Source organism: Mollisia scopiformis, assembly GCF_001500285.1.
Source record: "Mollisia scopiformis unplaced genomic scaffold LY89scaffold_13, whole genome shotgun sequence".
In the NCBI taxonomy this organism is placed as follows: domain Eukaryota; kingdom Fungi; phylum Ascomycota; class Leotiomycetes; order Helotiales; family Mollisiaceae; genus Mollisia; species Mollisia scopiformis.
The window spans coordinates 1,252,829-1,277,445 of NW_017263593.1; the positions used below are offsets into that span (position 1 = coordinate 1,252,829).

The following is a 24,617-nucleotide window of genomic DNA, read 5'->3' on the forward strand; positions in this document are numbered from 1 at the left end:
TGATATCCCCCTATATCCCACTCGAATCCTCCGCTAGAAATTTGTTTTCAGAATAGGAGATCTGCGATTTGATGACCGAATAGTGAGTGTGGATTTGGCTGCACAAAGCAACTATTACCACCATCGTAAAAATGTCTGTACATCTGAAGCAGATTAAGAATTGTATTGTTAGTACTGTAAGGTTTGGGTTTCGCCTGCCCAAAGTAAATTGTCGACCGGCGAGCTGCCAGCAGTTGAATTCAATGCCCAATTCACATGGGTTCAACATATAACATGAGTTTGTCGTTCCTCTGTAGAGCAATGTCCAGATCGTTGTTGCTTAACAAGCTTGGTCGTGTTCCACTTGGCTCGTCGTTGTATGAGAGAGCCATTTCCTCGTCATCAGGAATCCTCAATCGGTCCCTGATCTTATCATACAATTGTTGAAATTGGATCTCTGTAGGAACACGAATGGCAATTGTCTCATCTCCCTTTTTGATCTTGATCTTGATTGCAGAAGGCTGTTGGCTACCATTCAGACCTGGTGATGCTGAGCTGGTTGATTGAGACAGAGTGGAAGTCTGTCGAGTTGGTTGTCCACCGTTTGCTCGGAGACCTGGAGCTGGAGCAGCTGATAGTCCCGAGTAACCAGTACCATTCAGATTACCTCGAGATGATTGCCTTGAAGCTCCATTCGTTGGCGAATCACTGGATGACTGTTGAGAACCTCCGGAGAGTCTGTATTCCTCATTGGCAGCATTGGGGTCTATCTCGTAATCTCCTTCTCTTGGTGCAAAGAATTGCTTGACCAAAGTACACCTCGAGATGTATGGTGGTTGAGTAAGCAAATTCTTGACATAAGCATCCAAATTATGCTGCCTTCCTTCCGTAATCGCGTCTGTAACGTAATTGACTGGTCCAGGCATATATGGTAGTGTTCTCTTCTGCGTTCCTGTATTTCCAGCCTCCGCAGGGAACTCCGTCAAGAGTGCAATCTGGAAATCGTAAAAATCTTCATAGTATCGCGATAACTCCCAATGCCGCCCATCTTCCAGTGCTGCTTCAATGACAAACCAATATTTGTCCTCTGCAAAACAGTATCGAGGTATTCGCGCTGAGATTGGTGCATAAAGTTGGGAGGAGGATTTCGCGGCGAAAGCATTCTGCTGGACCTGTTGCTGCATCGACTTGACTTGCTGTGATTGTCTGATCTGCTGCTGTGAATCATTAGCTAGAGGTAAGTTAAGGTTGTCAAATAAACATACGTAACCATTTGATTGTCTCTGCTGCATACTCATTCGGTCCATACCCTGTTCCAGTGATTGTTGCTGCTGTGGAGTCGCGGCCTCGAATTTTCCCAGTGTGATACTACTATTCTTGTAATCTGCTGCCATCTTCTTCCACTCCTCTACTTTCGGTACGCCTGCCCTTTGGACTGCCTCCTGTGCGTCCGGAACTGCTTGGCCAGAAGTCATGTCTCTTATCTCGATGAATGATACTGGAATCAATCCAGGTCCTCCCAACCTTCCAATCGGTTTCGCAACAAACCATTCTGGATTCGACTGAGCGATCACAATAATGGCCTCTCCGGCTTTGGCGTCTAATTCATCCGGCCGCTCCGCAGCAAAGTCGTACATTACTATCCCGTACACCATCGCGCCGGTTCCCTTGCCCATGGTTTTGGAAGATCGCGCGGTATCGGTCCCTACCAGCGTACCTGAAGTATCGGAATATCCTGAGTCGTGATCGGGCATTCGCACCGCCTGTGGCGATGATTTATCGGATTGTCCGCTATCTCGCTCAGTCTTGCCCAAGGCCTGAAAAAAGGCCACCGGAACCAGTCCTCGAGCATCTGGAAGCGCCGGATTACATGCCTCGTACCAATCCGTATCATTTTCTCGTCCAATTACGTGGAAAAAGTCGCCTTTCTGAAACGATAATTCTTGGCTGGATTGAGCCTCATAGTCGTATAATGCGCGAATTACCTAGATGGGCGCTGGGAGTCAACAAGGTCCCCACAGTGAGTCGCACTCGTATGATGGACCGACATACCTTTTTTGGCGGGACTATCGCAATCGCAGATTTGGGAGTGATGGATATGTGATTGACTTTCTCCTTGTCGTTCTTCAAACTCCGCCTGAGAGCCTGGAAGAGTCGCATCGTTAGCACGTTCAGGATGGAGATACACATCGCAATGCGGCGGCGGGAGCAGCAGCAGCATCCCCTGGATGGCAGTCGATCGATGGAGGGGGGGTGACGAACCTTCATATTGTTTGTGTTTGCTTTGCTTCACGTCGCACACCTCCAGCCAGACAAAAGCAAAAGTCTCTCCGAGCAAGTTGCACCCGTGTACGCCGGCAGGTAGGTTTGGTGGTGGAGTCTCTCGTCACAGACCGGCTGATTTGTTTGTTCTGCGCAACTCCTTCTTCCGGCGATGGGCGATCAAGGCGGGCGTGTGAATCAACACGACAAAGAAAATGTCGACGTTCGAGTTCGAGTCGAGAAGGGTTCGAGGGAGGTGAAAGGGCGGACGGGCGGCGAACAATAAGATGAATCAGGAGGAGTTCTGGAATCTCAAATCTCTCTTCTGTTCCCTGCAGCGCGTGTGTTGGGTATGCGTAAATTTGAAGGAAGGAGTGCTGAAGGTGGGAAAGAGCCTGGGAGCAGTGCGGAAGGGGTTTAGCGTGGCCCCTCAAGGAAAGCACAGGCGCTTTTTTCTCGGGGGGTGGAGAAGAGTGATGGGTGATTGTCGAATGGGCGCGAGGGGAGGGATATGCCGGGCACGAGATGGAGATGGACAGGCAGTTGGCAGCGAGGGCGAGGGGAGGGATGGTGAAGGATGATGGATGGAGATTTTGATTGCGAATACTGTAGTTGCCACGGGGGAAGATGGTACGAGAATAGAGAAGGAGAAGGAGAAGAAGCAGAAGATTCGATAGCAACTACTCGAGCAATAATCAAAATAATTAGTAGGGCAGATATCATATACGGAGGATAGGTATATGGTGGATGTGCAGAATAACTGGAGTCCACTCTCCTCTGTCCAGTCCCGTTGGTTCGGTATGCGGCCACAGCCCACCCGAGTGCAGCAGTCGCCTGGAGGCCAAGGTTCCTGTCAGTGAGGTGATGTCCGTTGCTTCCCCCAGTGCAGTGCAGTGCAGTGCAGCGCAGCGCTGGCCTACGATCCACTCCACTCTGTACTGTACGTACTGCACTACACTACACTGCACCGTCAGTCCCACGATTGAGGTCGATGGATTCTTGGGATCCAGTTGATGTCTTGGGATTCAGTCGATGCAAGATGGGAGTTCCAGTGCGTAAGAGCGAGTGGGTAATAATGGTGCAAGTATGACCGACTGAACGAGTAAGTGTAATAAGTGTGCGTGTGGTGTAAGGTTGACCTGAGTTACCGATTTGCTCACATTCAAAGATGGCCCTTGGAGGTGACCCCGTTGGTCCTGGTCTGGTGCTGCATCGAGAGTTTCCCAGTCCCAGTACCGAAGCCTGTCCTCCCAATTTAGAGCCCACGTTCTGCACGTCTCAGAGTTCGAGGACAGTACCGTACCGTAGCACTGAAAATTATAACATCATAATGCAGATTGCATCTCCCTTCCGCTTGGGGGGAACATTCCGAGAACTCAAAATTCACAATACACACCTCACCCGAATCTACACCTGGTATTGTGTTCTTGAGATACCTCACTTCTTTTTTCTTCCCTTCAGCTGGTACCAGCCCAAATTCCTTTCGTTCCCAACTCGGATCCGTAGTGAAGATCACAGTATCCTTTCGTCGAGTCACTGGTCGGTCCTCTGCATATTTTCCCATCCAACATCACACTTCAGCCCATCCTATCCGATGAAGCATCACAACCTCTCAATCACCAACAACAGCTTCTTAGCAGCTGCATCCTGCTTCACGCAGGTCCTCCTCCGTTCTCTGTGGTCTCTTTCTCTCCCCTTCGCGGCAAGCCCCATCCAATGAACACGCCCCTCGACGCCTCGCAAACGCTTCCGGCGGCACTGACGGCCTCGAGATAGGTCCGCTGGGGCTGAGATGGCATTCTGTTCTTCCTCAGCGCATCCATTTCGCCTTTTGACTCGTCAGGTCTTTGCCCCCTTCGTCCCACTCACTCACCTATCTCTATCATTCACATACATGCAAGCAAAATGAGAGAGAGGGCAAAATAACTTCTGGAACTCGCAGCAGCAGATAGATGAATAACTTGCCACCCACGCACACGACGCGGTGCCCACGCGCGTGTGTTACAAGGAGGCACATGGATTCCATTCATTCATTCTTTCTTTCATTCTCGCGCATACAACACCCACCCAATCCCTCCAGATCCCGAGGTCGACACACACGAACCAGGATCCGCCCAGCGCTCCTCCGATAGAGTTCTTCTGAGACTATCGATAACGACGGCTTCTCCATCCCGCGAAGCCAACTTGAAACAAACCACCACAGTAAATTTCCTGACTGTTGCTCCACGATGAAAATAGCGTACCCCTCAATCACACTCGGGATCTTTCTGAACAAACAAAAATCCCAGTACTCCTAATAGTTAACTACCTAGTCGATCGATCAGGAAATCTAGACCTACCCGATCGATCGCCGTTTTCGTTCCTTAAATCTCATCATCACCTCATTCCCCTTCTATCAAAAAATCCTAGTCCTTCGTAAAAACCTCCAGACCTCCACAAGCACTCTATCCAACACCCTCCCCCCTCCCCTCCCTGCCATCATCATCATCATCATCATCATCATCATCATCATCATCATCCAACCTTCTAGAACACTCACTCACTCACTCTCCCATCCTCCCTCCCTTCCTCCCTGCCAAGTTCCAACCCCCGGAACCCGCAAAAAATCAGGGGTACGCATAACCCTACCTCCAGTACTGTATTTTGTCTTCGGGAACGTCACGATCCGCATAACGTTGTAACAGCCTGCCCTCCGACCAATCAGGCCGCGGCGTGCGGACGGTTATGCGTTGCGTCGGGCGGGGTTTGGCATGCTGGGAGGATGAAACGGTGGGGTTGGTTTTTTTTTGCTTTTGCTTTTCTTTTCTTTCGTTGTACCTAGGTGTTGTGCTGTGGAGGAGGGATTTTGGGGATTGAGGTGGTGTGGGAGAACGGCCGGGACAAGGGGAGGGAGAGAGGGGAGGTTAGGGTATTGTGGAGGGTGGTAAATTTTTTTTCTTTTTTCTTTTAGTACGTGGACGGGTACTGACTTCTTTTTCTGGCAGCTCGTTTGCGAGTTTTGAATTTGGAATTCCTTTTCTTCTTTTTCTTTTTCTATTGTGCTTTACTGTAGAGAATGGATGATGGAGATGGAGGTGTCACTATCTGGCTGATGCACACGGGAGGAACCGTCGTTTCGAAGGGGTGAGAAGAAGTAAGTGCTTCCCCTGGGATGATTTCTGTTTTGTGTCATTTCATCACGTATTTTGTTCTTGTTTTTGGAGCCACGAAGAGGGTGCTGTGAGAAGGCTTGAAGAGAGGACTGTATGAGCAAGTGCTTGTCTTCGCGCTGCGGTTTGTCAGGCTGGATCATCTCTCGTTGAACGAAGAGAGCATAGAGGTTTGACCAAAATTTGATCTTCTTTTTGCAGGCTACAGTTTATTGTCTGACAATTCTGCAATAAGAGTAGTAAAGAGCTTCGGCCCAGTAAAGTGAAAGTCATGAATGGAGATAAGATGAGGTCTTTTCTAATCCGCAGAAGTCATCGCCTATTTTGTTACGGGTGGTAGGCAAAGCTTCACTAGATATCAAATGCCTTGGTGAACACGAAAGCACTGAGCAGTTGCTTCAATACCCCCTTCTTAAGCGAAGCCCCTGCCAAGACAATTTACACTGGCGGTCGCATGGAGTATTCATTCTTTATTCATGTACAGTATTAATTCCTCTTTTTAGGAAATGACGAGGAGATTATTCCAGAAATCACAGGAGATTTAAAAGTGGTCAAGGATTCCGAATATTAGTATTCCCATTCTCCCCTCAGTATCAGCATCTATTTCCAAAATCCAAGAGTAAGAGTACCTCTCTCTATCTTTCTACACTCAAGACCCCATCGCCGCCTGACTAACTTTCAAACTACCCACCACAGTAAAAGCCAAAATCGGCGAGATGATATACGAAATCTACACAAGTCAGCCAGATCCACTTTACAACCAAAAACAAAACATACAGTCAAAAGCTTAGCAACCTTCGCCTCCTCCTCCTCCCCCGCATCACTAACCTGAATCATAGTAATAAGCCTATCCCAATCTCTCAGCACATCTCTCTCTTTCCCAAGAAACTACAAAACTCACTTCATAGCCGGTGGCCCCGTCGGCATCAACATCATCGCAAACCACAACATAGGATCACTCCCTAACCAGCTCGTCCTCGTCACCATGCCCCACACCAACGCGACACTCAAAACAGGCCAAACAATAAACCTCACCACGAGAATAAAAAGAGTCGTCCCCCACCCGACAGTCCACCCTCCCTGCCCCCTCGCATTCCACAAACTCACCCCCGCAACAACAACCGGCAGCGGTACAAACAGCCCCCCAATACTCTTCAAACTAGCAGTTAACCACGCAGTAAAATTCCCCCCCTCAGCGAAAAACGCTCGATGAAGAACAGGCACGAGACCGATGACCGCGCCGAGCACGGCGCCGAGTAAGGGCGCGTTCTAGGTAATGGGGAGGGGACGTTAGCATTTCCATCTTTGGTGTTTCAGGAAAAGGATAGACAATGTCTCGAGAAAGGAAATGGAAAACGGAGCTTCCCCAATACCTACGAGGAAGTCGGAGAGCAGGACGAGCCACCATTTCGTGGATTCTTTTAGTTTGGACCAGCGCGGTTTGGGGATCAAGGAGGGGCGGCGGTGGAGGGTGAGGTTTTTGGCTGTTGTTGTGTGGGTTGAGGATGGTTGGGGACGGCGGGAGGGGAAGAATTGGAGGCTTGATACGCTGGGATGGCGGGCGGATGAGGAGGTGGTGTTGGGGAGGAGGAGGTGAGTTTCGTCGGTTGGGGAATGGGGTTCGTCGTCTTCGTAGGTAGTTTCCTCGTCTGAGCTGGACATTTCGTCTTTCACGGGTTCGGGGGCGTGTTCGCTGTCTACTAAACGGGGGCCGATGGCGAAGGTTAGACAGGAGGAGACGGTGGCGAAGACTAGGAAGTAACTCTTTGCTCGGCCTATTGCCGATTTCATGTCTTGACCTTCTGTTAGTAGAGAGCTTAGGATGCCCGTTTCTTCTAGACTCTGGATTAGAAGGAGGGGGTAGGAGGTCGTGTTACTATCAACTCGTCAGACCTCATTCTTAAGAACTGATGACTTCGAATGAGCAATAGAAGAAAACACACTTAAACATCACCCCCGCAATCCCCCAATCCTCCATACCACCCACATAGTGCGCCGCAACCCCAATCACAAAACTAACCGCATGACAGAAAAACGCCCAAAGCAGCACAGCAACATAGCGATGCGCGCTACCAAGGTGTAATTCAGAGCCGATTTGCGTGAGCAAAAGGGCGGGCAGGAACATCCGGACGCAGATCTTGGAAATTTGCGTGGTGGTGCTGGGGGACAGGAGGGAGAGGTGGGAGGCGAGGGAGCCGTAGGATATTACTAGGAGAACGGAGAGAGAGGCTTGGATTGCGGCTAGGAAGGAGGGGAGGAGTCCTGTTGAGGACATTTTGGGTTGTTTGGGTGAAGGTTGTGGGTTCAATTGGTTGTGGTTCTTAAGGTTTGGTATCGAGAGGTTGATGAAGTTAATTTAAGATGGAGGGGTATTTTGTTAGTCCCTGCTAGCTACGACTTCACAACATTTAAACGCAGATAAGGAATCACGTGGACGGCCTGGAGATGTCAATATATCCATTGAAGTGAGTGATGAGGTTGAAGAGTAATCCTACTGGAAGGTTTAGTGTTGATGTTTAACCAAGAAGAGAAATCTTGGCGATGTGGCGATACATCGTGTCTCATGAACCTGTTTTAATTGGTCTTAGACATTACGAACCGTTGAATTGTCAAATCAGAAGTCTGTATTCAATTGCGAGATCAGTGGCTTTTTGTCGCTGTTCAATGGTGGCTGAACGCCAAAGCGGTAAATGTCTCACACTGCAAGTAGGTAGATGGAAAGGTGTGATATTGCTATCAAACCTATCAGTAGCTTTTGATGGAAAACTGCGCGATGAATGTATATACACATCGCATAGCAAATGCAAGCTCTCAGATGCCCCCATTCTACCATGCAAAAGCCATGAATCAAATGCAAGAATATCAGTCCAACCCATGCATCTACCACCAACGCCTAAACAGTGGCCGAAAAGGCAAGGCAGAGAAGGGTATAGTCATGAGTTGTAATGTCGAAAGGGAAAGGGAAGTCATGCCAAGGCATCCATGCATCCAACTCGCTCAATGCCGATCATAAAGGGGGGAATGCCATAATCCAACCTCAACTTCGTCACCAACGACCAGTGGAACAACCATTGATTCGACGGTATCGACCATATGAATAGCAGGTGTCAGGATAGAGCCCACTGGGAGGTGACAGGAAATGGGATGGATGAAAGAGATCCGAGAACAAAGTAGATGGTATGTTGGAAGGGGAGTCGACTGTAATGAAATTAGATTTGGCCTTTGATATCGACCTTCCGGAAAGCATTGTTTCTGGCTGCTTCAAAGAGCGCGAAGCCCTTTCCGGCAAGGAATCGAAGTTCGGTGCCTTTCTCCTCGAGGAGATCTTGACCATTATAATCGACGATGAATTGGCCAGCTTGATGGTCGGACTCGAATCCAAGTTCTTCGGCGATAAAACGAATGCTGACATCTGGCTTGTACCTGAAACCTGTTAGCATCAAGTAACGAAATAACAGGGGAGAGACTTACGATCTGCAAATATTGGCAAGAGCAGCTAGACGTTCTCGGACGACGAACATATCCATAAGATAGGCGCCCATATTCGGAGTTTCGAGGTAAAGCCTGAAGAATCTGTGGTAGTTGCCCAATGCCAATGCCGATCGTACACCGAGAGCATGCTTGATGGCCTTTTCTTCTTTCTCTGCTGTGGTTAGATCCGCCAAAACGTCGTTCAAGGCGGTACGATTAGATGTGTGAATGAAATACAAGATACGATACGCCTTGAATTCCACTGGGTTTCCGCCAAGATTCTGTGCATACAATGCACGAAGCTGGGTTTGGCATTGATTATACTCACCAAGATCGGCCTTCTCTAGGGCGATCCGGGCATGGATTTCGTAGACGGTAACTGTAAACTCGTTGCGAATGCGCTGGACAGTGAGATCTTGCCGCATTGACTTGAACTGATCGCAAATGTAAGAGTAGTTGTTCTCCGATCTCCACTTCTTCTTAAGGAGCTCAAGAGTCTTTCTCAGGACATGCTCAGGACGAACTTGTGATGGAATGGGGGCGGATGTAAGTCGGAAGTATTTCTTCTCAAGCACCTCGTATGTGCCAACAACTGGGCCAGCGGTCGGCTCTGGGGATGGAGATTTCTTATACGATTTGTACCCGGTATCAAAGCGCTTTTGTCGTTTCTCCAGGTTCTTCTGGAACTTACTTGTGTTTTTGTGCGAATCGTCCTGAAAAGCGCATTGAGAGGGGTCATACGTGATGCGATCTTCGATTCGATTGTTAGTACGCCATGGAGGGGTTGCATTGGAGTCCTCATCGCCAAGCTCTTGGGACTTCCTCTTCTTCGAATTGATCAATCCTAATCCACCCATTCGCAGATCGACAGACTCCTGTTGCCAGGTTTGTGCGCGTTCTTGACGGATCATCTGCTGCGGTAGAGGAAGATTGTCCCAATCGAGGGTATCCAGGGTGTTGTTATCAGTGGCGTCCGTGATGGTTTGCTTCAACTTGGCTTCCATATCAGGTCTAGATACATCATCAAGGAGGGCTTTCGGCTCGAAGGAACGCGAAACGTAGTTTCGTACAGGTTGTGGCCAATCGATCTTCTTTCTTGGGGGTGCAGCTTGAACTGGAGCCATGGTGGGTGGTGGAGGCGGTGGGAAAGGTTGTTGAACTACGGGCACGTAATGAAGAGGAGGAGCGTTAAAGGACTGTCGGACTTGTACAGAGTGATAAGCTGGAGGGGCTTTGTGCCTGTTAGCGACCATTTCTGCAGTTGCTGAAAGGTTGGATGCAGGATTCCGAAGAAACTCACGTTGCTGGTACCCGTATTGTCCCTGCGTTCCAGGCGGTGGCGGTTGTTGCGCCCAAGGATTCATAGTTGAATACATCCAGATAAGCGTAGCCTTGTATCACGATCCAGGTTAGTTTAACGGCATGCGTTATATCTTCGACAGACTTTTGATAGCTTTACACTTTCGACGACGTGTGAGTGCGAATTGTTGTAAATTGGACAGAGTGGAGAGATCGCGAAATATCGAGATCGGAAAATGGAGGCAGGTCGCGTTCTCAAAACTACGAAGCGAGTCAAGTAGTAGCGTACTTTTGAACATTAGAGTCATCACCGATAAGCAGGCTGCAAGGCGATAACGAAGCAGCACAAACAACTTGTCTTGATCTGTGCATGAGTTCGCAACTACTTGCTATATCATTGTACATGGCACGGCCGGATGTTTCTCAAACACCTCGACCTCACGACTGCGTTGAGGCCGTTGTATCTACCAGATGAGGTGTTACTATTTGTCCAGGACAATGTGGGACTCTATGAGGGGTATGCTGCCAGCCTGCAGAGACCGGAGCCTGCTTCTATTGGAAGAGCTGCATTGACAAAGCTTTTTTCTGCAGAAAATTCAAAATCCCAAGCCATCAGAATGGCTCAGTATATCTAACCTCACATCGAATTTGTTACATTGATACAGAAGATCCACGGAAGAATTCTGTAGCTATAGACTTGAAGGAGGTAGAGCGGCATGAATTCTATGTAAGCATTGGAGAGAAGAAAGCTATTCCTATGCTAATGTTTTCCAGGCGGGTTTCATGAGATCATCCGCAAAGATTACATTATTCCCAAAACCTTCGAAAAGGTCCTCAATACAAAATCGAGCTATATCGAATCTTAGCCAGCCATCCCGAAGTGCTACTGCTTCTCCTTCCCCACGAACAGACAGTCCATTTCATCTGCCAACTTCTGACCCCTCTCCTGTCGGTCCTGGCACTTGGATATGTCCGATTTGCTCTTTTTCGAATCCCGTACCTTCGAATTTCGACCCCTACACGGCCAGCGAGCGCACGCCTTTGGCTCCTTGTCTGGCCTGTGGCATAAAGCCTCCATATGCCCTTGTTATGAAGGCAGCGATTGCAAGTGCCACGAGTCGACCGGCCCAGCCGTCCCCGGTGCCTGTGAGGGCTCCAATACCAGTTCGTGGACGAACAGACCAGCCTCGATCACAACCAGACACATGGCACCTTTCCTCGAGTGAAGGGACGGATGTCCAGAAGAGTGCTACGGCGTCATTTCAGTGTCCGAGATGTACTTTTCTGAATCACCCATCTCTGTTATCCTGTGAGTTGTGTGGTGCTCCACTGATCTCGCAAGATGCTAGTCGTATCGCTCAGCCACCGGTACGGACCGAGTCTCCTGGACCGGTTCTGAACACTATGCCTCTCCCGGGAATGGAAAGTAATGAGATTAAAATTTCTTTTCGAACGGGAGGAGAGAAAATATTCCTTGAACGCTTGAAGGGCAGCATGACACAAAGAAAATGGCTGTTGCAGAATGCACCACCTGTGCCAACAGTGGAAGAGAGAACGATTGCAGGTTCGGGGTCAAGTACACCTACTGGTGAGAGAGTCAAGACAGGGGGTATTGCTGGCCTTGAGCAGAGGAGTCGTGAATTGCGGAAGAACAATGAACTTGTCATTGGAAACGCTTTCGAGGACCTAGAAGCTCTGATGGCGTCTGCGAAGGAGATTATTGCTCTTGCGGAATCGTTTGCAGCTACAAATGGAACGAGTGGAAGCTCCGACTCGAGTGCAGTCGCCAATGCTTTGGGTCTGGTGACCACTAAAGATATGCTTGGTGGAGGAAGTAACTCGGAATCTCTCTATATCTCCGAGCTATCAAGAAACTTGGCAGAATTTCTCACGGACGACGCGAGAGGGGTTCTCCGTAAAGCGGGCGGCATCATAAGTCTGGTAGATCTCTGGGCAGTGTTCAATCGAGCACGTGGAGGTGTGGAGCTTGTCAGTCCTTTGGATTTCGAAAAGGCTGCTAGGTTGTGGGAGAAGTTAAAACTTCCAGTGAGGTTAAGACAGTTCAAAAGCGGGGTTCTAGTGGTACAAGCTAGTGACCGTACGGATGAAAAAACCATAAAGACACTCCTTGCATGGCTCAACGACCTGCACGTCTTTCCACCAGATAAAGATCTCTCCTGGGATTGGCAAGTCTTTGGAGGAGGCATTACTGCCCAAGATGCAGCAGAGAGATTTGGATGGAGCATTGGTGTGGCAGAAGAAGAATTGGAAATGGCAGAAGAGAAAGGAGCCTTGTGCAGAGAGGAGAGTATCGAGGGCTTGAAGTTCTGGGAGAACTGGATTGATGATACACAAGCTCCAGGTGGTCGACAGCTGTACAATGTGATATGATTAAGAGTTTACGAATACGGCGAAGTCAGACGACCTCTCTTGAAGTAAGTACCACATTCCAAGTTTACGATTCATAAGAGTTTCCTTTTCGATACGGATCTGCATATATTTGATGATTGTGATCTGGATCATTGGCTGAATGTCTTGGTCTCGCCTAATCATAACCCTCCACGTTTTGGCCGCTCTAAGGAATCGAGCACGTGGGGTTCACTTCCCACTTCGACTTATTCATGTACTCTTCGAGATGTTATATAGTCCGAGCTTTTCCCTCCTTCATTCCTACTCGTAGTTCGAGATATATACAGCAAAAAGCACACTACTCGAGAAGATCTCAGCCAATATCAAGGCATTCAACATGGCCATCAGAACCCTTCCTCCACCAGATTTCTTCTGGATTTGCTGCAGTCGTCTACACGGTTTCTTCGAAAGCAAGCACAAACTGTCGGTATGATTCAATATGGTTCCGGAAGTTCCGGGAAGTTAGTAGCTTACTCAGTTCAGTGCGGCAAGATGAATGATGGATCCGAGAAGAGATGTTCAACTTGCGAGCATGAACAATGCGAGAAGTGTCAGAGATGGAAGAAACAAATCTGAGGATTCAAAAGCAACGATTGTGGAGTTGGATGACTGAATCATCGGTCAATGATTCTGGCATGGAATTGTACACTATGACGGCCTCGGGAGGGTGGGATTGCTTGCGTATCCGTGAATCGGAAGTGGCTTCAGAAATTGTCCTTGTACTGGCTGGAAATGGAGTTTGTGGATGTTTGTTTTGCGGAAGGGGCGAGAGGCGCACGCCACAAAATGTCTTTAACGATCAAATACCCCACTCTGTCTCCGATCATCTGGGTCAATTTGACTACAACGCTTCCACAACTGTGTCCTCGCTTGGGCTGCCATTTTTTCGGGTGTGGTGGTGTATGTGTCCTCGTGAGGTATTTCCTCTGTTGGTGTTTGGTGGAACTATGTGTGCGGGTTTGAAGTACGACATATCATGTCGCACAGCGGCATGGCTTGAATGATGAAGAAGTGTTGCTACCGGAGGACTCTCTGACATTTTTGATTCGACCAAGCATTTGGTTCAAAGTTTCTGCCGCTTCACCGAAGTTTCGTTCTCTATCTCGAGTTTTGTACTCTCCAGCCTTGATGCAGCTTCTTGATACTTCCTCTTGGTGGTACATTCTATTGGACAAATCATGCCGTCGGAGTCGGAGTCTTCGTCAAACACATCTTCGATGATAACCGAGAATCTTCGACAGGACGCATCTGCTTCATTGATCTTGCCCATCCACTGCCCAAGAGTCTCCGCCTTCATTTCAGCGGAGTTACTGATGACCTCATCGAGGAATAGAAGAACACGGACACATAAAGCAACCAATGCTACTCTGTATTCCTCCTCGACGAGCATGCCTTGCCATTGCCGGTATATTCTCTCTATGACATTGTATCGTGCCACAAGTGTGACAACATCAGCGAGAGCTGCGTATAAATTTTGATGATCAAGTGAGTAGTATCTCTTTTTGTGGACAGCCTGGTACAAGATTAGCTTATTTTCTTTCCTGCAAAAGAAAGAAGCACATACCACAATAGCTTCGCACAGACAAGGCCAAACAATAACCCCAACTTCCAATATTCCACGGATGGTTTGCAATATATCTCGAATTCTCTTCATCGAGCTCAAGATCGCCTCGTGATTAGGATCACCGTTCATGGGATGACCAACATCAAGATCGATATCTTGGACCAACAGTTTTGTGACTGCTTGAGTTGCTGCTCTAGGTGGTTCACTGTCATAGACAAGATTTGGTACCAAATCCTTAGCTCTTTTGTCTATATGTCCCAGGCGGAGAAAAACCTCAAGATTGCTTGTTGATATGTTGAGATAAGCTTCCATCCAAAGGTAGGAGAATAGCCGAAAAGGGGGGGATTTAGAATTCGGGAATGCCTGCATATATGCATTTATAAACTCCCGTTCCTTTTCCATTCGGTACATTCCTTGCCTGCTCGGTGGCTGTTTCCCGCCTCCATCAAATATTATTTGCGGTTGCCGCGGCTCCCTGGGAAGGGCACATGAATCGCAGACAGACGATATCACCGAGTCAGATACTGCAATGCTTCGTTCGGGAGGAATGGGTGTAGGTAGTGAAGCTGTCCATGATACGGCCTGTTCCATGGTCATATGAAAGTGCTTCATAGCTAGTAATATTGTCTCTTTCTTCCAGTTTTGACCAAGCTGGTCGTCAGACTGTTTGGCGACTAGTTCGACCATAGGAGAAGAAGAGTTGTAAAATCCGTTCCGAGGAAGTTGAACTGATTCTCTCGATCTTCTGGGTGCCATGTCCTCAGATGCTGCTTGGACACTCATCCCAGGGATACTCGGCACAGGTACTGAGGAGGCCCATGATATGGCCTCTTCCATTGTCATGTTGAAGTGCTTGATTGCAATATCTACCACCTCTTTCCTCCAAGCTTGATGCGTTCGAGAAGCAGAGGGCTCATGAAGAACGTCTGCAATGGAAGATGGACTTTTGGAAGATGTATGCATCGTGATTGTCTCCCAAGACGTGGAGCAATCTACTTGGCTGTGTTTGTGTTCGTGTTCGAAAGAAGAGACAGCCGTCTGGAAAGATTGCATCGATTCCATGGCAGCAGGATTCATAAACATCGTACTTGTTGGAATGAATCCTGTGTTGGCGTGGCCGAGCATGAGATGGAAAGGTCTGGTTTAAAGGTAACATTCGACAGTGGAGAAGTCGACTCTGTATTAGCAGAGTTCTCCTGGAAGGTTTTGGGCGGATGAATAGTAGCGGAAGAAGCTCCAGAGCTCCAAGATTGCTGAGAAGCCAAGGCAATACTAAAATTCGTAGTTGGATGCTCCACCGTGCCAATTCCAGCTAGTTTTTGTTCTGCAATTTCCAAATCTTTTGCGGTTTGCCTGGAACAAAGTTCGTTGCTAGTTCCCTCTAGCAGACTGGAAGTCCCAACACCCATTGCATTCATCATAGTATCAGCTTTCAATGCACCGAGTAGACTCAAAGTTCCCATCAGGCTAAGCTTAAGATCTCGCAACCTCGCCAAGAGCTTCATGATCTCCTTCTCCTTGTAGACCCACTTTACTTTCGACCAAAAGCTGGTAGTTCGCAACTTCTTGAGAACTCGATCGATTTTCTGACATATTGTTGCACAATCTCCGATGATCTTGGCAATTAGTCGATAAACTGCGTCTGAGTATCGACTATTCTTCAGATCGAGGAGTGTCGACAGCAAGTGGAGCTCTTCAGAGAACGTTTCTAGATCGCGTGCTAAGTCTTTGATATCTGATGGGGCATTGGATAATGCATCACCAACTTCGTAGAGCGTTTTAGATATGCTGTAGACTGCAGCGGCTAATCGGATGACGCTGGCAACGGAGCCAACGACCTCGAGGCCAGACATTTGAAGGTGTTTCGAATGGAGCAATTTTTTGAAGTAAGGAGACTTGATTTCGAAGGGCATGTGTTAGGCTGGCCCTTGGCAAGCTTTTGAATGACTTTTGGAAAAGAAGATGGTTCTTGAGGTTGGACAAGTGAGGCTGTGTCAAGTTGCCTTGAACCTCGCCATGTACCTACTTAGGCACGATGGGTGATAGCAGGTTAGTGACCAACGCATATATTGCAATCTAAAATACGAGTCTCTATATATTGAGGGCCCAAAGTGAACAACTTGTGAGAATGCTGCATGACCGATTCTGGATATTTGGCAGCGCTGACAAGTAAAAGGATAGAAACATACTTCTTGCTAGCCAAGGCTGGTCAGATGTTGGGAAAAGGAATTTGGTATTGAGATTGCAGTTTCCATCGAAGTGTTCAGAAGAAGGCCATAAGAGTCAAGAGCTGGAAAAGGAGGAGGGAAAGGCAATGGGAGGAAAGCCACTACGACATTCTAGCAGATAAGAAGGACATAAAACGTCTAACGAATGGCAACAATTCATTTGTTACAATTTTGCCTCACTTGAATTAATTATGTTTGGTGAAGAAATCACAACATTGTTAAGCTAAATGATCACTAATTGCGTTCTAGCCAAGGCTGAGCCCCTATTTCGCACTAGCAAGCCTGAGCTTCCAGAAGACTCGGCGATCAGTCAGCGAACTCGACGCCAAATCTCAGCCTCGCCATCAATTACGACGTTAACCTCTGCCTACTCAACAACCCAACGCTATAAATTACTGTCTTACCTCTTCATCATGGCCTCCTCCTCACGTTCCGACCCTTCAGAAGAAAGTTCATTCTCCAAAATGGACGAGAAAGACCCCACGCTCATCGGCGCACACTGCCAATACGCCTACTGCAACCAACTCGATTTCCTCCCCTTTCGATGCGAATCGTGCTTCGGCACATTCTGTCTGGATCACAGATCCGAGACTGGGCATAAATGCTCAAGAGCGGGAGAATGGGCTGCGAGGAGGAGGAAGGCAAATGCGTCGCATCAATCACTTGGCGCGGGCAAGATGAAGATGGATATCGAGAAGCCTTGTGCGAGTCCAACATGCAAGACGGTCATTGGGACAAGTTTATCGACCTCGGTACATTGTTCGACGTGTAATAGGGATTATTGCCTTAAACATCGACTAAGGGAGGATCATGATTGCAAGAATCTGATTCCGATTGGGGCAAGGGTTGGAGGATTCAATTCACAGGCAGATAACGTGAAGAGTGCTTTGGGCAAGCTGAAGTTATGGGGAACTGCTCAGAAGGCAAATATGGCGACGAGAGTCTTGCCCAAGCCAAAACCAACGTCTGCGGCTGCGAGATTGGTGGCGGTCAATACCTTGAAGAAGACGGCGAAGGGAGACGACAAGATCCCGTCGGACAAGAGGGTATATCTGGAAGTGGAAGCGGAAGCTGCTACGACGACTTCGAAATTCCCAAGTGGTGCATACTTCTATTCGAAGGATTGGGTGATAGGAAGAGTTCTGGATGCAGCGGCAAAGAGCTTGCAGGTTCAGAATGTGAACAACCAAGGGACGGACGAAAAGGACAAGCTTAGAGTATTTCATGTCGAGGGTGGAAGGTTGCTGGAGTTTAATGAAAAGGTTGGGAATGCTCTGGTTAGTGGAAACAAGATCGTACTGTTGAGGGGAGTTGGACCACCAGTTCCTGATCTGATTGATCTTACGAATGCATGAGCGGATATATCTGGAGCATAGCCGGTTTGATGAGGTCTGGAGGGTTGCATAGCGTGGGAGTTTGGGGGAAGGTATGCCTGGAGGCACAGCATCTTGCCACAATGCTACGGCAATCGTTTTTGTTATTACCAATATACTCAATTCTCTTCAAGCCAGGTTAAACACCAGCTTCTCTCTTGGTGCAGCTGGCCGCCCCACACTAATCTTAGCCCTCTTGTTCTTCAAATCCATGGCAATGCTGAATAAAGTAGCCAATCTATCCTTACCCTCAAATCGACAAATGGATGCCCCTTCCCCTTCTACTTCATCACAAAGCATCTTATCAACAACATCCACACTTGGCTCTTCTTCCTTGGCAGCATTCAACAACTCATTGATCCTCCTCAGCCTGTATCTTGTATCAGGCAACCAGTCTGGCTCCTCTACAAAGCCTTCAACATGAGGAACAATACAGTGATTTGTATGTGTAACAATCCCTTCTTTGTTCATGGGAATTTGAACCACATCTTCACTGCTGCATTCCAGTCCCGTACCACCTGTAACGTCTGCAACAAGAATATGACAAGCACTCGCTACACCTGCTTTCTCCAAGGTAGCAATAGCTGCTTCTCGAGATTGGCTTTCCATCACAGTCCGTAACGCAAGATGGCAAGGTAATTTGGTAAACGAGACACCCTTTGCTTTCAGAGCATTGAGCGTACATCCCACGCCATTGGAGTTCATTCCAATCTTGCCAATGATTCCTGCTTCTGTGATCATTTGGATAATCAATCCATTCTCTTTCTTGATTTTCAGAGAGATGAGGTTTTCAGATTGCCTATTTCATACCATAGTTAGACGTGATACAAGAAAATGGAAGGGTACAAACTCAGTATTCCAATCCCAATTCTGCGCCAAAACAGAGCTCTCCCCTCCCCTCCAACTCAAAGCCGTACATCCATCAGCGAACGCCCCAAAGGCAATCTCAGTCCTCACATTAAGGGCCAGGATATCCGCATAAGTGACTCCAGCTCCTTTAGCCACGCCTTCCATTTCTTCAACATAGTCTTTCCAGTCGGAGGATAAATATGGGTGGTATTTCAGCACAAATGACTTTACAGTTTCCCAATCCATGTGGCATTTTGCGGCAAAGAGGTTTTGGTAGAAGATTATTGAGCGGGATATTTCCTTGCTGGCGGTTGAGCCGTGGGAGAGCCCGATTTGATGGGGTGTGCCGGTGCTGATTACTTCTAGCATTTTGGTTGTTGTGACTTTGAAGATATTTAGTCAAAAGAAATAAGACTTGCAGTCAATTTAGTATTTATAATACTCGAACCTGACCTGTATATGCGAGGAAAGCAGAAAGGTGTCGGACGACTCGGACGAGACGCGTTGCTACCCCACCTTTGACTAAGAGATTCACCCCACTTTCATCATCGACCAGAACGAAAATTGACGAGGCTGACCATAGATCAAATCGCAATTGATGCTTCACGTTGATGGTTCCTGAGCCCTGAGCTTGATTTTGTACTGATAAGGGGAGCTCTTTTGTTCAAGCAAAGTTGAGCTCCAGCTTAACTGCAACCATGACTCATCCTCTCTCATCACTAGTCTTGGCTCGTGAATATTTGATATGAACAAGAACTATCTGTGTTGACTTGTCTCAATTCTTTCCTCAATGCTCATTTTCTCCTAAGGAAACTAGTCAAATGGCATCACAAACAACCCTCGCTTTCCAACCCCCACCCGGACCTCTCTTCGAAACCTACAACCTCTCACTCTCAGCGTCCTCACCCCTACAACCACCCACCATCCCCCAAACCCTCAAAGACTCCCTCTCACTCCGTGAACACGTCTTCGTAAACGAACAACGTGCCGTCCCGCTACAACACCACATCGATCGCGACGACGCTCGTTCCTGTCACTGGGTTCTCTACTCCAATTCAACTCCCATAGGAACCATTCGTCTTGCTCCTCCACCGCAGTATCCACATCCTGAGCCAGGAGCTAGATTCGAAGCGCCGGGTCCTAAAGTCCCGGCGCCTGATCCGAAAGTGTTGTTTAATGCCCCGCTCCCGGAGTGGGTGGTTGATAGGAAGACCGATCTTCATGATGGCGTGGAATCGTTCGTTAAGCTTGGACGGCTTTGTTTGTTGAAGGAGTATAGAGGGAACAGGTTGGCTGATCTTTTGATCCAGGAGGCGTTGGGGTGGGCGAGAAAGGAGGAAAATAGAGAAGTGGTTGGCGGAGAGGGGAAAGATGGGAGGGAGTGGAAGGGGTTGGTGTGTGTTCATGCTCGAATAGAAGCGATGAAAACGTGGGCCAGAAATGGATTCGTTCTTGACAAGGGCATGGGGACTTGGTTTGAAGCTGGGATTCCGCATGTTGGGATGTTTTATAGGTTGGGGTTATAGGGAATAGATATTTCGAGATAGAGAAATTCCTGATTGCAGGGAATTGCGATTTTCAAGTCTGAAAAGGTTAGAATGGACTTTATACACTCATGAGATCCCCAAGGGGCTGGGTACCGAGAGTGTAGTTGAGACTTTTCAAAGTTTGCTGCGTTATATAGTGCTCCACATGCGACCCATGCCGTCACCTCTCTTGGCCAGGACATTCTCTAGATGCCTCATTTTCATTAGCTCTGCAAAGGCACCACTACCTACATTCTGCTCAGCCAAGTTCCAGATGTCCCTGAGCTCTCGACAAGCTCACATGCCTTCACTTCCCGCCCACCCATCTGATATAGAATCTTCCTTCTTGCCTTGGCGTCCATGGCGTCCCATTACTTTGGACTGCTTAACAGGTGGAGAATGTCTGACATGCTTTAGAGTGTTGTGATGTAGCTGTATTTGATAGCCAAACTTTTCGCTTCATAGCTTCCAACCCAAAATGTCGCAATTTCGATTTGTTGCACAATAAGTGAACGTCTTGAGCAAGACCACTCCCTCAAGTCGCTCCCTTCAGACCACTTCCAGCAGCTAGATCAACCAAACCATTGATCAGCCTCCGAGTAGCCCGACTTTGAGGACTGCTCCCATCCTCATTGCTTACAGGCTGAGTGAGCTTAATCTTGCCTTCTGATCCAAGTACAAAAGGACCACAAGCAATCCTCATAACCTTCACACCTTCGTGTCTCATGTCCAATGCCATATGTCCTTTGATATAAGCAGCCAAAGCATCGAAGAAAGGCGAGTCTCCTTCCGAGTCTCCCCTAAGTTTCTTTCCTCGTGCAATCATTCGAGGTAAATCTTCCCGAGCAATAGATATATCAATGGTCTTCAGCGACGCTGATGAGAGGTCGAATCCAATGATGAAGACTGTTTCTTTGACGACTGACCTCAAGGTTTTACTCCGCTCAATGATATCCATTATTTCCCCTTCCTCATCGTGGGAGAGGTCAGAAATGTAATGCTCAAAGGCTTCGTTCAGGTATGAAGTGGATAGATGCAAATTCGAGACCCTCGTATCGAATGTTGAGGTAAGATAATCTGTGAATGCCTCTCGTAGCGGTCCTGGCATCTTGGACAGAAGTAGAGAAAAGTGCTGAAATTCTTCCGTTCCTTCTCGAATGCTTCCAATCGTAGTTTCGCCGTCGGATGTTCTATCATCCTTTAACAATATCGCCTTGTATGCCATCTTCTCGTATGTGACAGTAACAATCATTCCTCTGCTTGAAGTCAAGACAGTTGTTGTGTCTTCATCGTCCAAATCTAATTCCTCCATTGACCACGCCTCTTCCTCCGGTAAGAGTTGCCATGTTACTGTCTGTAATGCGCCCACGCGAGCAAGAATGTCGTCTTCAAGTACCAATCCTACTCTGACGCCCCGTAGCACTTCTCCTGCAAGTATGTCCCGGAATTGTCGTGCATGATCGCGGAGAGTGGTATTGTTGAGAGGGAGGGTGGTGCTGGTGTATAGAGGAGAGACTCGATTGAGGCTGAAGGTCGTATTGTAGAGAGGATACTGCGTCGAAGCTTCTGGGGCCATGATGGGGAGTATTTTGGAGGGGTTGAGAATTGGTAGGCTATTCGTTGAATCAGATTTGAAGTGGGTTGCCGGAATCTGGTGAGGCTATAGCTTCTTTGGTGCATGGATTCGACGCGTTTTTCACGCGTTGATCGTCGACACAAAGCCACCCAATATTTCTGCCATAAGCCTCTTTACTCTGACCTCGAGTTGTTGATGTTCGTAAGTGTAAATACTGTTCAATGTTGTCGTCGAGATAAAGTCCCGAAGTTCAGCCATAACGAGGTAAACGAGACCGAGATTTAAAGAGGAAAGGTTCCAGGAGCTAGGCCTATTATCATTTAGCTCCTTTATCCTTGATATTCGACTGCTGCAGGAGGGTGGTTCAGCTTGAGAGGTCCTAGATTCAGAAGCATCCACCAATTGTATCCTCCGAATATCTGGGAAAATCAGAATGGAGATTTGCGGCGTCAGGGCTGAGGGCTGAAATGATCTACCAAGTGGTTTCACAAATTTGAACGACGATGAGCTCCCCGCCCTCTTTTTCTTTCTACTCTGCCGTTGAGCACTGCCTAGATATCTTATTGAAGAAGTTGTTCCTTCGATTGCACTGTCTTACTGTACTCCATACGCTCCTTCAGCCTCGTTCAAGATGGCATGGATAGTTTTCCTCTCATTCCAATCAAACGACATCATTTTCAGCGATTGGGTCACTCTCCTTACTCTTTGCCTCGCACCATTAATTGCTCACATCGCTGCTGGTGTTCCTCCTCCAATATACCTCCATAGCAATCGGCCGAGCTGGCACGACCGTATCTGCCACTATAATCCCACCTCAATCCTTTGGCGATATCTCGCCATTGCGGACAGACGTCTCAGGGCAAAATCATGGAATACCTTGGATTTGGCGGCTACTAATGCTATCTTTTGGGATGGACATAAATGGGATGGATCAGAAGATATGATCCAAAGAAGTCGAGATTTTTGTATTCGAGGACCAAGCCATCACCATATCGACCCACTCTCAATGAGTACGATTGTTACTCTTGTCGTCACTTTACAAGGTGTGCAAGCTCTGTACAGTTTGGTCCACGGTACGCAAGGGCTCTATGCATATACGGTCGCTCTCAACACGATATTCTTTCCGCTGGCTACACTCGGCTTGTTGAGGCTGCCTGCTGCACTGTGGTTGACGACCGATTATGCGTACCGACACAACGAAGACTGGGAGTCTGATACTCCTGAAATGGGACTTCATCCGAATTTGGGGGTGCGTTCGAATTCAGCACTTGTCCGACCTACTACAAACTCACTGGACGCCCCCATTGTTCCAAATCGCTTTCGTTCGCATCGTGGCTGGCTAAGCATTGCGGTCAGGGGTTTCTACCTGATCATGATCACTGGACTTCTAGTTCTCTGCATCTACATGCTGACTGCCCCTGTTGGAACTGGGGATGCAGAATTCTCGGCTACCAATCTCACCCTGAATTTGACGTTTTTGTTCTTTCTGGCATTCTCCACAGGGACCATTGGCGCTTATATTCTTCTCGGTCGTTGCAAGACGACGATTATTCCCTGTATCACAGCAACTTGGTACAAGATCTACACGGGTATTCTCTTCGCGGCCATGTTCACAGTCTTCATCATTGCATGTCTCGAGACTAGAAGGACACCATGTGGCAGATTCACTACCTATCCGAAGACAATTGCCAATGATTGGGGTGTTTGTGGGGAGTCGACGTATGCAGAAATAGCTGCAGAGCACGATACAACGTCAAGCCTGCCCGTGAGTCGGACCAATGGTACTCAGCTATCCTACGCCGCGATTTACTTCAATTCGACTTATGGCATAGCAATGAATGCTGGCGAGGACGAGATTGTGGTTATTGCTATTGATGGATGGTGTAAGATTGATTCTGAGATTACCCTGGCAGATATATCCATGTTTAAGCCGACGAATTTCTCCTTGACAGCATGAGCTTTGGTAGTATTTAATGCAGCATTTTACACGGGCAAGTCATTGTATGGCTCGCTCTCATCCATGAAATTCTCGAATGACAAATTTTGAGATGAAACTATGTTGATCAGTTAGTCTAACTTCTATCTCATGATTACTGATCGCACGTCACACCCTCGGTCAAGCGCTCTTTCCTCCTCACGTTCAATGGCACTATCGATCATAAATCAATCCGAATCTCACGTACATTCACATCTCTGTGACACCTTAAAGTCGTTCATAAAAGATCTTTATATCTGACCGTTTCTCGATTCAACATCACACTACGCATGACCACATCTCCACGACCTAAAGTTCAAAACATGGCGACCTTCAAAGCAGAAAAATATGAAGCGACACGCATCACAATCCAATCACCAAATTCCTTCAATCAAGTCCTAAAGAACCTCTACTCCTCAATCAGAGACCCAAGCCGAGTCGATGAATGGAAGAAAAAAGCAAAGAGTATCACCTCTTATTCCGACGAATCAAGAAAGCAATTCGAAGACAACGTAAACTCAGCTATCGGCCCACATGGATTTATGATTTTCCAAGTATTCCCCTTCTCTTCTCGCCCAAGTCCAAGCCAGCTAACAACACCTCAGGAATTTGACCACGGCTCCTGGATCCCCCTGTTCAACGTAGGCTCTGGCCTCAAAAGTAAACGCATCATCCTGGGCAATCCACTGGTCGCTATCACGATGCTGAAACACGACATCACGGCTGGATTGGCGGTCCCGGTAGAGATTCTGGTCAGGGAATTGGAGAAGGGGGGACGGACGGAGGTGTTGTATAATTTGCCGAGTGGCTTGATTGCAGGGTTGAATGATAATGAGGAGTTGAGGGCTGCGGTGGAGGTGTTGGATAGGAAGTTGGAGAGGTTGGTTAGAGAGGTTTGTGAGTGATTGTCGCTGTTTCAAAGTCGTAGCACTTACCAGAGTATTTCACATCACAATA

General features: G+C 47.9%; 12 protein-coding genes across 12 annotated transcripts; 6 read left to right on the forward strand and 6 right to left on the reverse strand.

Moving 5' to 3' along the window:
• Positions 1 to 251: 251 nt before the first annotated feature.
• Positions 252 to 2,139, reverse strand: LY89DRAFT_734685 (SH3 domain-containing protein; the record flags this gene model as incomplete). Its single annotated transcript, XM_018219930.1, has 3 exons — positions 252 to 1,196; positions 1,245 to 1,964; positions 2,032 to 2,139. 3 exons carry the CDS (start codon positions 2,137 to 2,139, stop codon positions 252 to 254), a joined length of 1,773 nt encoding a protein of 590 aa, XP_018070944.1.
• Positions 2,140 to 5,786: 3,647 nt separating this feature from the next.
• Positions 5,787 to 7,665, reverse strand: LY89DRAFT_749390 (uncharacterized protein; the record flags this gene model as incomplete). The annotated part of the gene is made up of 5 exons (XM_018221171.1): positions 5,787 to 6,120; positions 6,168 to 6,237; positions 6,292 to 6,659; positions 6,768 to 7,266; positions 7,334 to 7,665. The coding sequence occupies 5 exons, from the start codon at positions 7,663 to 7,665 to the stop codon at positions 6,040 to 6,042; spliced, it is 1,350 nt and encodes a 449-aa protein (XP_018070945.1). The 3' UTR covers positions 5,787 to 6,039.
• Positions 7,666 to 8,599: 934 nt separating this feature from the next.
• LY89DRAFT_586596 (GANP/Nin1/mts3/eIF-3 p25 family protein) lies at positions 8,600 to 10,237 on the reverse strand (the record flags this gene model as incomplete). The annotated part of the gene is made up of 3 exons (XM_018209377.1): positions 8,600 to 8,813; positions 8,862 to 10,100; positions 10,158 to 10,237. 3 exons carry the CDS (start codon positions 10,235 to 10,237, stop codon positions 8,600 to 8,602), a joined length of 1,533 nt encoding a protein of 510 aa, XP_018070946.1.
• A 279-nt stretch (positions 10,238 to 10,516) lies between these two features.
• Positions 10,517 to 12,629, forward strand: LY89DRAFT_617902 (vacuolar protein sorting protein-like protein). Its single transcript, XM_018210817.1, has 3 exons — positions 10,517 to 10,677; positions 10,752 to 10,887; positions 10,935 to 12,629. Exons 1-3 carry the CDS (start codon positions 10,577 to 10,579, stop codon positions 12,549 to 12,551), a joined length of 1,854 nt encoding a protein of 617 aa, XP_018070947.1. The 5' UTR covers positions 10,517 to 10,576; the 3' UTR covers positions 12,552 to 12,629.
• Positions 12,630 to 13,632: 1,003 nt separating this feature from the next.
• LY89DRAFT_734689 (uncharacterized protein) lies at positions 13,633 to 15,986 on the reverse strand (the record flags this gene model as incomplete). Its single annotated transcript, XM_018219931.1, has 3 exons — positions 13,633 to 14,082; positions 14,134 to 15,171; positions 15,222 to 15,986. The coding sequence occupies 3 exons, from the start codon at positions 15,984 to 15,986 to the stop codon at positions 13,633 to 13,635; spliced, it is 2,253 nt and encodes a 750-aa protein (XP_018070948.1).
• Positions 15,987 to 16,825: 839 nt separating this feature from the next.
• On the forward strand, positions 16,826 to 17,716 carry LY89DRAFT_586186 (uncharacterized protein; the record flags this gene model as incomplete). The annotated part of the gene is made up of 1 exon (XM_018209357.1): positions 16,826 to 17,716. The coding sequence occupies one exon, from the start codon at positions 16,826 to 16,828 to the stop codon at positions 17,714 to 17,716; it is 891 nt and encodes a 296-aa protein (XP_018070949.1).
• A 73-nt stretch (positions 17,717 to 17,789) lies between these two features.
• On the reverse strand, positions 17,790 to 19,178 carry LY89DRAFT_87923 (AAT-domain-containing protein). The gene is made up of 2 exons (XM_018223477.1): positions 18,585 to 19,178; positions 17,790 to 18,533 (listed from the first exon to the last, which is right to left on the reverse strand). The coding sequence occupies exons 1-2, from the start codon at positions 18,950 to 18,952 to the stop codon at positions 17,864 to 17,866; spliced, it is 1,038 nt and encodes a 345-aa protein (XP_018070950.1). The 5' UTR covers positions 18,953 to 19,178; the 3' UTR covers positions 17,790 to 17,863.
• A 328-nt stretch (positions 19,179 to 19,506) lies between these two features.
• LY89DRAFT_555524 (uncharacterized protein) lies at positions 19,507 to 20,100 on the forward strand (the record flags this gene model as incomplete). The annotated part of the gene is made up of 2 exons (XM_018208362.1): positions 19,507 to 19,728; positions 19,795 to 20,100. Coding segments are annotated over 2 exons (528 nt in total), but the record flags the coding sequence as incomplete, so codon positions are not given.
• A 71-nt stretch (positions 20,101 to 20,171) lies between these two features.
• On the forward strand, positions 20,172 to 20,590 carry LY89DRAFT_87945 (uncharacterized protein). The gene has a single exon (XM_018223479.1). It carries the CDS (start codon positions 20,276 to 20,278, stop codon positions 20,534 to 20,536), a length of 261 nt encoding a protein of 86 aa, XP_018070952.1. The 5' UTR covers positions 20,172 to 20,275; the 3' UTR covers positions 20,537 to 20,590.
• LY89DRAFT_87938 (uncharacterized protein) lies at positions 20,405 to 21,928 on the reverse strand. The gene has a single exon (XM_018223478.1). It carries the CDS (start codon positions 21,683 to 21,685, stop codon positions 20,645 to 20,647), a length of 1,041 nt encoding a protein of 346 aa, XP_018070953.1. The 5' UTR covers positions 21,686 to 21,928; the 3' UTR covers positions 20,405 to 20,644.
• A 302-nt stretch (positions 21,929 to 22,230) lies between these two features.
• On the forward strand, positions 22,231 to 23,820 carry LY89DRAFT_87973 (uncharacterized protein). Its single transcript, XM_018223480.1, has 2 exons — positions 22,231 to 23,686; positions 23,734 to 23,820. Exon 1 carries the CDS (start codon positions 22,317 to 22,319, stop codon positions 23,640 to 23,642), a length of 1,326 nt encoding a protein of 441 aa, XP_018070954.1. The 5' UTR covers positions 22,231 to 22,316; the 3' UTR covers positions 23,643 to 23,686; positions 23,734 to 23,820.
• LY89DRAFT_685521 (TT1751-like protein) lies at positions 23,751 to 24,585 on the forward strand. Its single transcript, XM_018215103.1, has 2 exons — positions 23,751 to 24,214; positions 24,266 to 24,585. The coding sequence occupies exons 1-2, from the start codon at positions 23,984 to 23,986 to the stop codon at positions 24,563 to 24,565; spliced, it is 531 nt and encodes a 176-aa protein (XP_018070955.1). The 5' UTR covers positions 23,751 to 23,983; the 3' UTR covers positions 24,566 to 24,585.
• Positions 24,586 to 24,617: the final 32 nt, after the last annotated feature.